General features: G+C 36.5%; 1 protein-coding gene across 1 annotated transcript in view; it reads right to left on the bottom strand.

Annotated features, from left to right (window-relative positions):
• Window positions 1-245: 245 nt before the first annotated feature.
• Window positions 246-15693, bottom strand: part of CNTN6 (contactin 6) — a 287198-nt gene continuing 271750 nt past the window's right edge. Inside the window, 7 exon segments of the mRNA XM_045991202.1 lie at window positions 246-416; window positions 418-478; window positions 1315-1483; window positions 2239-2351; window positions 12370-12556; window positions 14398-14513; window positions 14612-14846. Coding sequence (XP_045847158.1) covers window positions 374-416; window positions 418-478; window positions 1315-1483; window positions 2239-2351; window positions 12370-12556; window positions 14398-14513; window positions 14612-14846 — 924 coding nt within the window. The 3' untranslated portion in view covers window positions 246-373.

The raw sequence follows: 15693 nt of genomic DNA, 5'->3' as shown, positions 1-15693 counted from the left end.
GAAGTAAATTGCCTGGAGCATATAAAAAATATACATCTTCCCCATGATAACTGCAACCTATTTCATATTCATCATCATCATCGAGAGGAGTTATTTATATTTCCCATAGAAGTCACTTAAAAGCCACAGCAGTTAAAACTCCAGAGATTATTTGGCACTTTCTGAATGTATGTAATCACGTATGAACTTTAAAATTCAAAAGTTTTTAAAACTGCTTTATTAATGTACCATAGATATTTACAGGATCTTAATAATATACACTTTTTTTTCCCTTTCCAAACAAGTCTGTATTAATCATGTATTTTGTGATGGGGGCTGGAGAGCTTATTTACAGAATGATTTGCTTTCAAAAAACTCTCAAAGATTTATGGTTTCATTCATCGTGTAAGTGGCTGAATTGTAAAACAGTAAAAAATGATGACAACTGACAGGAAGTAGACGCTAGTTTCTAAGGCTGGAATTCCTCTGGAACTCAAACCTGCAAAACATACAAATGAAACAAAATATCTTGAGAAAAAACAAAATTGCTTGTTAGATTAAGTTTTCATGCATACTATCATTTCTCTTCTAATAACGTGTGTTAGCACACTTGCTGCATTTACATTACACTTAATTTTAGGAAGTGTCATTAGCTCTCGGTTCTAGGATATCTGTTTTAAATGTAAAAATGAACAAGAAAAATGCCTCAACTGGCCGAGTCTGACTGGAGGGCAGCTTAGGATTTGCCAGTGTGTGGTGGCTGATGATTTCACCCAGCTACAACTTCAGGCAGTTGAGGAAGTGATTCCTCTGAAGCAGAAATAATAAACGATTATTACATGCTAAATCTGACTGATTGGTGTTACCTGCTTAGAACACTGTGTTGAGAGGATTTGAGATTTGTGACTCAGCTCGGTGTGCATGTCATGATTGATTAGTGATGCCTGCCACAGAAATGGGAATAGGAGTAAAAGAACATGTGTTCCATATTTTCTATCCTTACTCCCAGAAGCCCGTGAGTACCCAGAGAAAAACTTTCTGATTTTTGTGCCAATAGAATGAATTCTGCACCAATGACACACAGTTGTGTGTGTTTTCTTTTGCTTTTTTTTCTTTTTGAGATTCAAATGAAGAAACATAAAACTGTTTATAATATGTAAGCATGTTGCAAATTTGAGGGATTATTTAAAGAAAACTTGACTCATCACCTCTTGTTCACAACTGAAAATGGAAACACAGACCTTTTATTTTTTCACCCAACATTCATAGAGCCTAGATTTCATGCCGCAGCTGTCTAGATTCAAAATCTACAACAGCAATGGTGATTCAACTTACTTGACATTTTTGGAATTCTAATTTCCTCACTGCTGCTTCCATCCCCACCATCGCTAACTGTTCTTATTTCAATCAAGTAGTCTTCTTCAAACGGAACCAGAAGCTCAGCCGAGGTATTGTTTGTTTCCAAAATATGTGTTTTACTCTGTCTGTTTTGCCGGTACAGAATCTGAATACAATGGTGAATCAAGTTAAATGGACATGTCACTTTTTTAACGTCCAGATTCTCATGGAACACTATGAGACATATCAGAATAAATGCTGTACTCCTTGAATGGGAATATCCAGTCTGTGACTTTTCTTTAAATTCAGTCATTAAAAAAAAAAAAAAAATTTGTCTTTGGCCAATGCTTTTGAAATGAGAATAGATATTTTCTCTATTAATTAAATAGCTTGAGGCTATTATCCTTGGAGCTCACTGTGAAGTCACTGGTTAGTTTGGACCCATTTCAAATGTCTGAATATGTGCATTGCCAGGAGATGTTGCCCATTACCACTGATGGGAATAATTTGCTCTGGGTACTTGGCTATACTCTTGTTAGATTCTTTTTATGTTATTAAAAGCTCATATCCTACTGCAGCCTAAGTTCTAGAAATTCTATTTGAATATATTCTTGGACTTCATTCTCATCTCACTCACCTTACTACCCACACACACCATCATATTTTGATGGCAAGAGGAATCACTTGAAGAAAAATTATTGCATATTATAGTTTAATTCTTATTGTTCCATGACACATTGCTGTCCACAGAACATAAAAATTTTTAATGAAGAATCTGAAAGAAGCAATGCTAAGTATTTTTCAATTTTTTTAAAGACTCCTGTATTTTAACATGCATAAATTTGTTTCTTATTTGGTTGTAACACTCTTGGTTTCTTAGTAACTTAAATGATATTATTAAAGGAAAAACAAAATACTCACCTTATAGCCCAATACTTCAGACTCATTTTCCATGGTTTTTACGTGCTCCCAATTCAGGCATAATTTAGAGTTTGTCAGCTTCCAGGCAATGTTAGCTGGTGGTTGGCTTGGAGCTTTAAAGAGATAATCAAAGATTCAAATGAATATTAATTATGGTCACTGTATGACCCATCAACAAGAAAAGGGAAAATAAGTCCTGGATGATTATCATAGAAGCAGCAAAAATGTTTTCAGTGTCATTTGAAATATCATATTAATTCTAATCAGAGTAAGCAAATTCATTTAAATTCTGGTCATTTGGGACCATCTTTGTGACAAACTTATAAATTAATAATGGCTTGTTGCATGTCCAGTATTAATTTATTAATCATTGCTGCTGAGTTTGTTTACTTTACCATACATAAATAGATGGAGGGCTCTGTTATCTAGTGTTGATTTGGTCATCAATCAAGGAGCATGACACGCAAATTCAGGCTGCAAACCTTTTATACATATCAACACAGTAGTGTTAATTCCTAGTAGTCTTTTCCTTTTTAATCTTGTATTAGTTAGGGCTCTTTGGCTTTAAGTAATATGATCAACTCGAGATATGATAAGCAAAACAGTAAGAGATTATAAGGCATGTAGGAGAATTTCTTAGAACTCTTGGCAAAATGCAGCAGAGCTTCAAGAGGAACAAAATAAAAATGTCAAAAAGCCAAGAAGTTCTTCTTTCTGCTTCCCATGGTAATGTTTGCTGCATGCTCATCTTGCCATAGACCACTTCTTTGTTATTCTCAGTGAATGCGGCAAAAATCATGACTGTTCTCCATATCTGACATTTGAAACCTACTCTGTTCAGAGATAGTCCAGCCTAGAAGTCCCAGGAGAAAGATGAAGATTGACTTAATTTGGCCATGTTTATCTTAGTCTAGTCAGTTGTGGCTAGATAGTGAGAAGAATGCATGTCATTTAATACAGAGCTGTTGGGAACCCAGAAGAGAGAAAACCATCACAAACTGGGTGATCATACCAAAAGGCATTTATTTTAAATCCAAAATGCAGTTTTTAGTTCCCTGAAATTAAGTTTGTCTCACAGAAAGATGGTAAGTAAAAGGGAAGATGACTTTAGAATGAGTCTTCGAAGGTAATGGACCTAGTGCAGCTGGAGATTTCTACATACAAGAAAACTAGAGTCCAGGTTGGGAGGCCACTTATCCAAAAGCAAGCCGTTAAAGGGTGACTGAGTCACAACAGAATCCTGGTCTCTTGATTTCCAAGCTGGTGTTCCTCCATGACAACATGCTGCTTCCCAAAGATTTGAGTTCACATGATTATATTTGAGATTTAGGAAACTGGAGAGATTAAAAATAATTCGGCTGGAAAGCAGAGGCAAAGATAAAACTACCCAGCAAGATGTTTTTGGCATCTTATTTGAATTTGTGAGGCTGAATGAGCATAATATTTAACTCATTATAACACTGATGGAAATGGAAATGATTTCTTTTAGAGCTTTGACTCAACTGCTATTTATTCTCTTATATGACACTGGAAAAGTCTCAGGGTGTCTGACATCGCATTACCATATATCCCCTGTTATCCCAAACCTATAAGGACATTATTCTGTTCACCTAGTTACTTACACCTCAGTGGGGACACAGCCAAGAGATAAATGTTTCCCCCTCTGCTCCCAGTGGGGCTCAGTTCATATTTTGTAATGACTTTGTCACATTGAATTATAGCTATTCTTGATCACGAGTTTCTTTAAATTTATTGAGGGCATGTGCCTTGTCCAACTCTGTATTACCAACTACGGCACAGTGCTTGGCATATAGGGGACATAGAATTCATATATGTGGAATAAATGACTATAAAAGATGGCTAAGGAAAAACCACTCAGAGTCCTGAGTGATTTTCTCAGGTTATATTGACTATGTGCTGGGCCATGTGCAGGCACATGGGTGACACAATGTGGCCAATCTATTCATCATGCTTTCCTATAATCAAGGTCAATTGCCATCGCCAAACCTACGGCAATTCATATGATTTATAATATAAACAAGCCAATTGGGTTAGACATGACCTCGGACATTTCTTGACAATATAAGCCCAATCTTAAAGGCCTAAGAGTTTTGCACTTAGTAAGCACTCAGTGTATGCTCGTCAATATATTTATTTCTGAAAGACTGGATGTCAACAATTGTTTTGTAACTATTCCCCCTGAACTATCCCAGAGTGCCTTCTCTAATCTTTTTCTCAGTTATAAAAGAGATAATATAAAAATTCTCATGAGATATCATAGTTTTAATATCTAGTGTGCTCTTGTGGCACATCTCTTTGACCTTTTTCTTTAAAATGAAGCACTAACATTAACACCATCATAGAATCAATACGGAGAAAATATAAATTTACTCCTTTGATGTCACTGGCAGTGATGGACTCTGAAGTTTTCATCTATTTCTGTGTCTATTTTGTTTGTATATTTAGAGTAAAAGCGCTGTTTTCAACACTATGAATCCACTGGGGAAGCTCCAGGCTGGGAGACAGAACTGGCCTCTATCAACCATGTGGACAAGGAGTTGATGACTATGGCCATGACACCAAAATGTTTGTATTTGTTTCTTCATCTACCAAAGCATACATAAAATATTCTATGAACATAAAATGAGAAGAGTTCTTTCAGGAATGAGTTCTTGGTGTGAATGGCCAATGGCACAGATCATTTAGAATGCTTTTCTCTCTTGCTATCTGGGAGGTGGGAAGTGCTGGCCTAAAAGTCAAAGAGAGGTGAATTTCATCTAGTCTCTTCCATGAGGTCTGGTTTTTCTATCTTTGGAATGAGACAAAAATCTCCTAATTTCCAAGATTTTTAGCTTATATATACTGAAATATGAAATGTTCTTCACTTGGTTAGTGGTATATGTTAAAAAACACAGTAACTGCTAATTCTCCTTCCTTAGAGTCACAATTCTCCACTGTGGTCTTATGACATGATAAATTTTTCAATTGTGTTCAAAGCAGATGGTTAGTAATAATACAATTCCAAAGTCTGCAAATGATCTGCTTCTTAAATATAACTAGGGTAAATAAGATTTGCCCTTAATAATATTGTTCTTCTCAGGTTCTTTATATGCTTTTTGAAAGACAGATAAACTGGTAGAGTTTTAGCTAATTATCTGGGAAATTATCATAGTCTATCATCTTTCTTATCTTTGTCCATGAGGACGACTCCAATACCAATGCTTTTTGTCTAGTATTTAAATAAAAAGTTTCTGAAAGCTGCTTTAGAAAGTTGCTTAATATGAACATTATTAACTGTTCTGGTTTCAAGAGCTTAATGTACTTGATTAAACTGGATTTCAAATACCTATTATGACATTGAGATTTCTATTACCTTGAAAATCTTAAACACTGTCACATGGATAATATCAAACACAGGCTATGGATGTTTACATCACGTTGGCCAATGGTAAACTCAACAAACAAGCATTTTTCTAATTTTAAAAATCTTTCTGGGCAATTTTCAAAGACTAAATCATTTTCTATTAATCAAATGACAGAGCAACATTAGACTAGCCCTCTACAGCTCTAATGGTTTCCCTGTGATCAATTTTTCTGTAGATGGCATTTATATTCAACTGTAGTTCACACTGTGAATTCAATTCAAAAACAACTTCTTATGTTACACTTCTAAGTAGCAGCATGGGGTTGACATTTGGGCAAGAGAGAAAGAACATAAGTGCAAGATGAAATAAAAGCTTAATGCTTCCTTTATGTCTAAATATGGATGGATTGCAAATTTACAGCAAGAAAAATCCAGTACAGAGTACTAGTCCGTCAATGACAGAGGCCAAATTGAGCCAAAATTTGCAAACACTTTGTGTTGCTGGGTCTGAATATTTCTTTCTATATAAGCAGTGTTGTTGCTGTGGGGTTTCTTTTTTTTTCTTTTTGGAATTGATGTAAATATTTTTATCTCTTTGATTGTATATCTAAATTCTGTTTAAGTGATATCCCTGTGGATCACAATATATTTGCAATGCTTCTCCGTTGTCTTTTGGAAATATATCGTTTTCACTAAGCTATGATACTGTTAAATCACTGATAACTACTTAATAAAAATAACAACAACAACAAAATAGCTAACATCCTCACTAGTAACAATAGTAACAAAGATTTCAGAAGTTCGCATATGCTGTTCTTTCTGTTTGGAGATCTCTTTGTCCACTAGCTCCTTTTCATGTTTTATATCATATCAAAATATATACCCTTCATCACATAGGTCCTCTTTTTTTATGTAGATCTCAGCCTCTTATTTTCTTTGTACTACTTTTCATAATCTATGATGACATTTTTTTGTTTTGCTTTGTTTTGTTTTCTTTTAGGTTGCCTCTCCACTAAAAGAGAAATTGCCTGAAGGCAGAGATCTGGCTGCTTTAATCTCCATCAGGCACTAACCTATGCATAGCTCATGGGAGGCACTATTTTCTTGGGTGATTGACTGAATCATCATATTTCCCAAAAAAGGCTCTGTTTTCTGTTAAGTTTACCCAATCAGAATAGGCAGAGATTTTGGTAAATGTGAGCTTTCTTTCTGAGAATTTACAATGGATGATCAAGTATCAGACTGAATATCTAGACAGTGACAGTATGAATGTGTGATGGATGCAGAATTTCTTGCTGTCACCGATATTCTGAGGTAATCTTGATGTCATCTCAAGGACGTTGGAAAATCAAAGTTAGATCCAGGGACAGCATTTGGAATCAGGGCTATCTTCAATGTTTCATTAAAGCCATTTCTCATCTTCACTTTGGCTGTCCTTTCATGACCCTTGAAGAAAATTTCTACAACGATTTATCAAGAGAAAGAAAGTAGAAAGCGCTTTCCTGCTTTAAGAAATGCAGAGAGTGAAATCACTACACAAGAAGTATAATAATACATGTTACCATGCCCTAAGCTCTTGCTGTAAGGCAGACTCTGGGGCACCTTGGTGTTCATAATATCCTTTAGTTCTCAGAGCAAACTCCAGAGGAAAGTATCATCATCTCTGTCTTTCAGATGAGAAAATGGGTTCTGAGTTATGGGGGAATTAGATCTGCTACACAGGTAGTACATGGCTGAGCTGAGACTCACAGCCAACCTCCTTTCACTCAGGAGTCCCTGTCTCCTTCCAACACTATCTCACAATGGGCCAGAGTCATGGAACATCCAGAAAATACATTAAGTGCAAATACATTAAGTGGGGAAATTTACAGATCAGGAGGAAAGATATGTGACTGTTGACAGGTATGGCAGGAGCATGACACACTGAGAGAGTACGTGAAGTGAGACGGGGCATGTTAAACTGCAGTCACTAAGTCTGGGACTGCCAGAGCTGGATGAGGAGAGAAAGGGAGTTTGGGAGAGATGGCGAAAGATTCTCTTAGTTTCTGTTCTGTGGCATAGAGGAGACAATGAAATTTTGGAAGAAGAATAGGCCGTGATTCCATTTTAGGAAGAAAAATCTAAAAACCATTTGAGCTTTGGACTGAAGATTGGAGATCTGGAGAAAGAGGGACTATTTGATGGTTAGAGATGCAGATTACAAACTAACACAGTGTTCATGGGATGAAGAGATTCAGAGGATCCATGTTCATAGTGTCTGAGTCTGACAGATGCCCAAAGAACTTCTCTAAGCATTTGTTTTCTTATATCTAGGAATTAAAATATGAAATTCCTTGATTTGTTGTAAAGAATTAAGTGAGATAATGTATGTGGAAAATTAACACAGGGCTCAGGATATAGACATGCTCAGTATTTTGTAACTGTGATCAACAGAATAAGCATTTCCATATACTAATCCCTGGAACTTGTGGGATTAGTATTTTTAAGCATCCCTCTCTTTTCTTGAATTAATTCTAAGAAATAAAAACCCTTGTAATTCCTCCTTTTTTTTTTTTTTTTTTTTTTAGTATGGGAAAGGGTACTGTGTAGATGCAATTAAATTAAGGATCTTTAGATGGGTGAGCAAGAGAGAGGCAGGAGGGCCAGAGTCAGAGGAGATACGATAACAGAAGCAGAGGGTCAGAGTCACAGGCGGATTTGAAGACACAAAGCTGCTGGCCTTGAAAACAGAGGACGGGGTCACAGCTCAGGTACGTAGGTGGTCTTTAACAGCCAGAACCCATGAGGAAACAAATGTTTTTTTGGACACTCTAAAAAGACTACAGGCTATGCCAACACCCCGATTTCCAACCACTGAAACTCATTTCTGACTTCTGACCTCTAGAAAGGTATGATAATAATTCATACTGCTTTAAACCCCTAAATTATGGAAATCTGAACAGCAACAATAGGAATCTAAAACAGTTTGTATCCCATTTTCACAATGTCAGTGACATAGAATGCTACAGAACGACATTAGAGGTTTAATTTATACTCAAACACGATGAGATGGAGACGTGCACAACTTACTCTCAAGTCCTTGTTGGCTATTTTGATCATGACACTGAAGCATACAGATTGGTGAAAGCCAAATTCAAGAAATATTGAAACAAAATTGCTATCAAGAAATTAGGTATCATGCTTAGTGAAATAAGTCAATTGGAGAAAGACAACTCTCATATGATCTCCCTGATATGAGGACATGGAGATGCAACATGGGGGTTGGGGATAGGAGAAGAATAAATGAAACAAGATGGGATTGGGAGGGAGGCAAACCATAAATGACTCTTAATCTCACAAAACAAACTGGGGGTTGCTGGGGGGAGGTGGGGTTGGGAGAGGGGGAGGGGGGTTATGGACATTGGGGAGGGTATGTGCTATCGTGAGTGCTGTGAAGTGTGTAAACCTGGCGATTCACAGACCTGTACCCCTGGGGATAAAAATACATTATATGTTTATAAAAAAAAAATTGGAAGGGGAGGTGAACCATAAGAGACTATGGACTCTGAAAAACAACCTGAGGGTTTTGAAGGGTCGGGGGTGGGAGGTTGGGGGAACAGGTGGTGGGTAATAGGGAGGGCACGTATTGCATGGAGCACTGGGTGTTGTGCAAAAACAATGAATACTGTTACGCTGAAAAAAATAAATAAATTTTAAAAATAATAATTGAATATATTCTAAAAATAAAAAAAGAAATTAGGAATTATAAGGGCTTTTATTTGTTTGGTTTAATCAAGAAAGAAGATGAATGCTTAAAAATACTAAACTTCATTTAAAATTTTCTGAGTCTCATCTCACTTTTTCTCTCAGCAGATATATTCTAAAATTACATCTTGGGGAGATTACTCCTCCTTAATCAAACTGTTTTCAAAGGATATGTTCCACACTCTTTAATGAAGATGATCATGTGTTAACACTCAAACAACCACCAATAACATTCTTGGCATATAATCCAAATTTCAGTTAAGTCCACTTGAAGTATCAAGGACTGAAAGTAGGTCAACTGAACAAACTTGAGATCACCATGTCAAAAATGAATTTTCTACTTAAACACGTAGGATAGGTTAGCATAAACTAATACAAGGTTGATTTAAGTTGTATGAACAATCAAACTAGCAAATTCTGGTTACAGAAAAGCATTATTTTTTAAGTTTTTAAAGATACATACAATGCTTTTATTTATTTTTTATTTTTTAAAGATTTTATTTATTTATTTGACAGACAGAGATCACAAGTAGGCAGAGAGGCAGACAGAGAGAGAGGAGGAAGCAGGCTTCCCCCTGAGCAGAGAGCCTGATGTGGGGCTCGATCCCAGGACCCCAGGATCATGACCTGAGCTGAAGGCAGAGGCTTTAACCCACTGAGCTACCCAGGTGCCCCCATACAATGCTTTTAAAGTAGTTAATTGTTCAGGTCTCAGTCCACCTTCAACTGGTCAACAGGAATACATGTGATCTTAAGCCGACTTAAGACGGCTTCAACAACTGCATTATCATGTCTGTCCATTTATCATGATACAAATCTGTGAGGTTTTTAAAAATACTATCTTTACACATTTCTAATCACCCTTGATTTTGCCCAAGATAGAAACTGAATGACACACAAGATGTTCTGTGAGTTTGGCATCTCTCGATCAGCTAGAAGGAAATGCCTGGACAATCTTAAAACTACTGAATGACTGGAAATTTCCATCCAGATTTGCAAATGAGCTGGAAGAGGCCAGACTCCAGAAGGACTCCAGAAGCAAATCATGCATATCAGCATATGGCAATGGCGTCACTGATTTGGTCAGCATGGGATAAAACAGGAAGAGGAATAGAACTATATTTCTAGCTAGTCAGTTCTTGAGGATTGCTCATGACCTAATTTCTTCCCAACTGGGTGGATCGGAAGAGAGCTGGGTTAAGAGCTGCTGGTTGCACATACTCTACCCTTGAAATGGACGGATCCCAGAGGCTTTTGCTTCATCTGGTTCTTTCTTAGCAAGAAACTGTATTTTCCAAGGTGCTCCTATAATCAGTACCTCATTTTTTGCCTCATCAATGATTTGGGGAGAGTGAGGGCAGAGAGAATTTTTACTTAGCAGATAAGAAAATTAAAGAAGAAAAAGTGCAATCAATGTCTTATCCTGTTTCAGGTCATGAGTCAGTGAAGTATCCAGAATTAGAACACGAGTCTTTGGCTGCTGGCCTGGTGATGTGGACAAGAGTGGATCGTGTACTCTATAATCAAAGGTTTAAGAACTGAGAAGATTTCTAATTTCTTTTTGGATTGGACAAATATATGTACACGGGGAAAAAGTTTATATCACTTGATTTTCAAACTATGCTCCACCACCTATACACAAGAAAGGAAAGAACACTGCATTTAAAACCAAGATATACTTCTCCCGTGTGACCACTTAGTCTTCCTCAAAATTCAGCAACTATATTTGAATCCTCTTTTTTATCAGGGTTCAGAGACCAAAGAATGTGTGTGTGTGTGTGTGTGTGTGTGTGTGTGTGTTTTAATTTATTTGACAGAGAGAGAGATCACAAGTAGGCAGAGAGGCAGGCAGAGAGAGAGGAGGAAGCAGGCTCCCCACTGAGCAGAGAGCCCGATGCGGCACTCGATCCCAGGACCCTGGGATCATGACCTGAGTCGAAGGCAGAGGCTTTAACCCACTGAGCCACCCAGATGCCCCCAAAATGTGTTTTAAAAGCCTACGAACATGGGGCACCTGGGTGGCTCAGTGGGTTAAGCCTCTGCCTTCAGCTCAGGTCATGGTCTCAGGGTCCTGGAATCGAGCCTCACATCGGGCTCTCTGCTCAGCAGGGAGCCGGCTTCCCCCTCTCTCTCTGCCTGCCTCTCTGCCTACTTGTGATCTCTCTGTCAAATAAATTAAATCTTAAAAAATTTTCTCTTCTTTAAAAGTCTGTGAACACAGTAAGCTACATTCATCTACAAGATGTAAGAAATACACAAATATATAATCATAAATGTACATATGGCAGCTATTACTACATCATGTTTGATCACTGTGTTTCATATTACAGAATACTTGTCTGATGACAGACTCATTCATAGGACAAACACAGCAACAATCCACTATTCATCCTTTATTCAGTAGGCTTGGCCTATGTAAAAGACAGCTGGCTGATTATTAAGGGAGTTAAAGAGAAGCAGAATAGTTAATTCTTAAATGTAAGGGACTTCCAAGTACACTACAGTGATAAGCTACCCTATAAAGAAAGAGGTAGACATCTGGCAGTGCTAGGATCACCTCAGAGTACAGTCTAATACTCAGCATGTTCTAAAGGATGTTTTAGATACTTTCTTTACATCCTTCATTCTTGAAGAGAGACCTGTGAGAAAATAGGTACGACTTTTCTCTCATTTTCCAGGTGAGGACATCGAGACCCTGAAAGTTTAAATAACCACCCAACAATCCAAGGATGAGAGGTCAGGTTTTGAACTCAGGTTGGGGGCGGGCATCAGAACCTATGCTTTTAAACATTACACCCTTCTATCTTTAATCTATATACTCAGAATATTTTCTCTTTCAGAATTTCAAAAAGATCAAATGGTTTCTTTTGATTGTTTCCAGAAAGTTTCAACAATTGGCTGTATTTAAAAGACAAACTAGCCAAACACTAAAATGATGAGGTGGGAGGAATGAAATGGAGATTGAGCAAATATGTTTCTATTTATAGATGAGTCTTGGTCCTTGTTGTGGGATGCATACTTACGAGACTTTTTGGTGGTAACATTGACTGGAGGGCTTGCGGGCCCTGTTCCAGCAGTGTTATAAGCTCTCACAGAGGCAAAGTAGATGGTGTTGGCTTTTAGCCCTGTGATGTTTTTGGTTGTGACATTCCCATTGACTCTAATTTTCCCAATTATGGATTCTTTGGAATCATCTGTCCAGTATAACACCTGATCATTAGAAACAACAAATAATTCATTATTTCTCAGCAACTATTAACCATGGTAGGCTATGGGAAGAAACAGGAACATAAGTAGAAGAATATTTTCTAATTATATGCTTATAACAACAACAACAGCAAAATAATCAAAGTCTAATTTAAAAATATAAATTCACAATAGAAATTAGAGAATCTAGAGGTTTTTTAGAATACCAAAATAAAGTGGGGCACCTGGGTGGCTCAGTCAGTTAAATGCCAGACATTTGATTTTGGCTTGGGGTCATGATCTTGGGGTCATGAGACCAAATCCTATGTTGGGCTCTGTGCTCAGTGCTTGGGATTTTCTCTGTCCCTCTCCCTGTGCCCTCCCTGCCCCAAAATAAAATGAATAAATAAAATCTTTAAAGAAAAAAAAGGAATACCAAAAGAAAGTATCTCATAAGCTATCTAAAGGTTATCAGCTTTAACAAAAGGTATATAATAACTTGGACTAAAAGAAGATTCATACCTTCAATCAAGGACTTTAGTTATGATGTTTTACCCTTGACATTTCCTCTAGAGTTGTTTAAATGACAGGTTAATTAATAATTCAACCTATATCAAGCTCTTTCTATACATTAGTACTGACTTAGGCATATAGAAAAAGACAAAAGAGAATAAAGCTTGCTGTCTGCCTAGGATTCCCTTACAATCTATTTAAGAGGTTAGAATACATAGGTGAACAAAAAGCAGAGGCGTTCCAAAGACGTGATACTGGAAAAAAAAATGCTCTGGGAATATGAGGAAAGACAACATCAGGGAGTGATTAGAGAAGGGTTCAAAGAAAAGAGGAGACTAGAGGGGCACCTGGGTGGCTCAGTGGGTTAAAGCCCCTGCCTTTCGCTCGGGTCATGATCCCAGAGTCCTGGGATCGAGCCCCACATCGGGCTCTCTGCTTGGCAGGGAGCCTACTTCCTCCTCTCTCTCTCTCTGTCTTCCTCTCTCCCTACTTGTGATCTCTGTCAAATAAATAAATAAAATCTTAAAAAAAAAAAAAAAGAGGAGACTAGACATGAGATTCCAGAAATAAATAGGATTCAAATAAGAGGTAAGGCATTTCAGGATTACAGTAGGAAGAGAGGCCTAGCATATGAATAGAACTTTCTTTTTTTTCCCTTTTCCCTTTCCTCCCTCTCTTCTTTCCTTCCTTTTTTTTTCTTTCTTTTTAGACAAGAAGTTGCATTAAAAACAATAACAACAAAAAAAGTACAAGGTAAAATTTAAAAAGTTTAGAATTGTACTTTTATCTTAACTCCAAAAGAAAATAAATGTATTATCCATTTGGAGAATCACTGGATTTGCAAGTTAAAGACTAATAAGTAATTGATAATTCTCATCCCTTGACTGTAAGAGTTAAGTCCCATAAATATGATTTACTGCATGCTATACAGACTACAAAGGACAGATTAAGGAGAATCTAGGTTTTTTTCCTTATCACTTAACTGCCCTTTCCAAGATGACTATATCTATTCAAGTCATGCTCCAATTCAAAGACAGCTTTCCCAGTAAAATTCTCCTATGGTTTAAGATCATTGAGGATTAGACACTTATTATTCCCCAAGAAATAAATATGATGGTGATTTGAATAAATAAATAAGATAAATCACTCGGTTACCTTAAAAATGGATACCATTTGCTAATTTGCTTGCCTGAGATCACCTAGAAAGATCCCCTCTGCTCATTCCCCTTGATAGCTATACACATACCATGTTATATGCTAAGAACTAGGTCAGTAGTATAGGCTGCTGAACAAGAATTCTTGTGTGGTTAGCTGGCATATTCACAAGGAAAAGTGAAATTAACGTGGACTACCTCATAGCCCAACACTCTTCCAGTGTTTCTATTCCAGGCAATAGCATTCCATGAAACCTCCATTTCCGAAGCAGAAAAACTCTGGACAGAAGTTCCCCTTGGGGCCAGTTGAGGTTCTGTTGTTTAAAAAAAGACACAATCATCTTCATGGAAATAAATGCAAAATATGCATACATGCCCAAGTATGACCGCTCCATGGCAAACCACAACTTACCATCTTCCCCAGAGTAGACAATGGACACGGTACTCAGAGATCCTTCTCCTTCATTATTATATACACCCACTTTGACTTCAAAGGGAGAGAGGGGGGTGATGCTTTCATTTCTATAAACAAACCTCGATGATTCTACAGACGGTACTCTTTCCTTGGTCCAGGCTGTTGAGCCAACTGGCCGTAACATGATGATGTATCCAAATTCCTCTCCATTCTGTAGTTCTTCTGGAATTGACTTGGGCAGAAGTGATCAATTACTGAGTATTTACAAAAATATTTTATAGAGCTATTACAATTTTTATTGATTATTTGGCATTTCTTTCAATGTATACAAACATGGATATTAATCCTGTTTAATGAAACATTGGAAAAACAATAATACTTTTATTTGGACTGACAATTAGGAAAATGATCCCAATTAAAGATATTCAGATAAATAAATGAAAAATTTAAATGGAAATGTAAAACAGGTTTTACTTGTTTATATCTCTTTCCATGATTATTCATTAAGTTGCAATAATAAAACGTAATAAAGGTGGTTTAGAAGATTGCAATATTTTATGTTAAAACATAATTTGGATATGAATTTTTAACTCAGCACAAAATTAACTTATTAACTATCTCAAGGCTAGCTATATTTTCTTTTCATGAAATTTTCAATAAATTCTTATAAGATATAGATAATATAACTGTTATATAATCATATTTGCTTTAAGACATATAGAATATTACTCAAACACAAAAGCATAAAAGACCTCTCGGTATTTTTTAACACACATCTTCATTAATAGTAATATCAGCGTGCACTTTTCCTGACATTTTTCAAAAAACAAAACAAAAAAACTTTGCTTATTCCCACAGAGACCAAATTCTGTTAAGTTTCATTTAAAACCTAACATTATTTTTAAAATTACAAAACAAAAATAGATATAAGTTCCCCAGAACTCTACAGATATGATATATTATAAATAATCACATAAAATAAACATACAAAAATGAATTTATGCTTGAATTTAGACAAATATTCCACCTGTTTACAAGAAAGTTGTATTTAAAAAACTAAAAATTTAGGTTTTCTTAAA

This window comes from Meles meles, chromosome 20, assembly GCF_922984935.1.
Source record: "Meles meles chromosome 20, mMelMel3.1 paternal haplotype, whole genome shotgun sequence".
NCBI lineage: Eukaryota > Metazoa > Chordata > Mammalia > Carnivora > Mustelidae > Meles > Meles meles.
The sequence above is the reverse complement of the archived record's forward strand: the minus strand, read 5'-3'. Positions and strand labels throughout refer to the sequence as shown.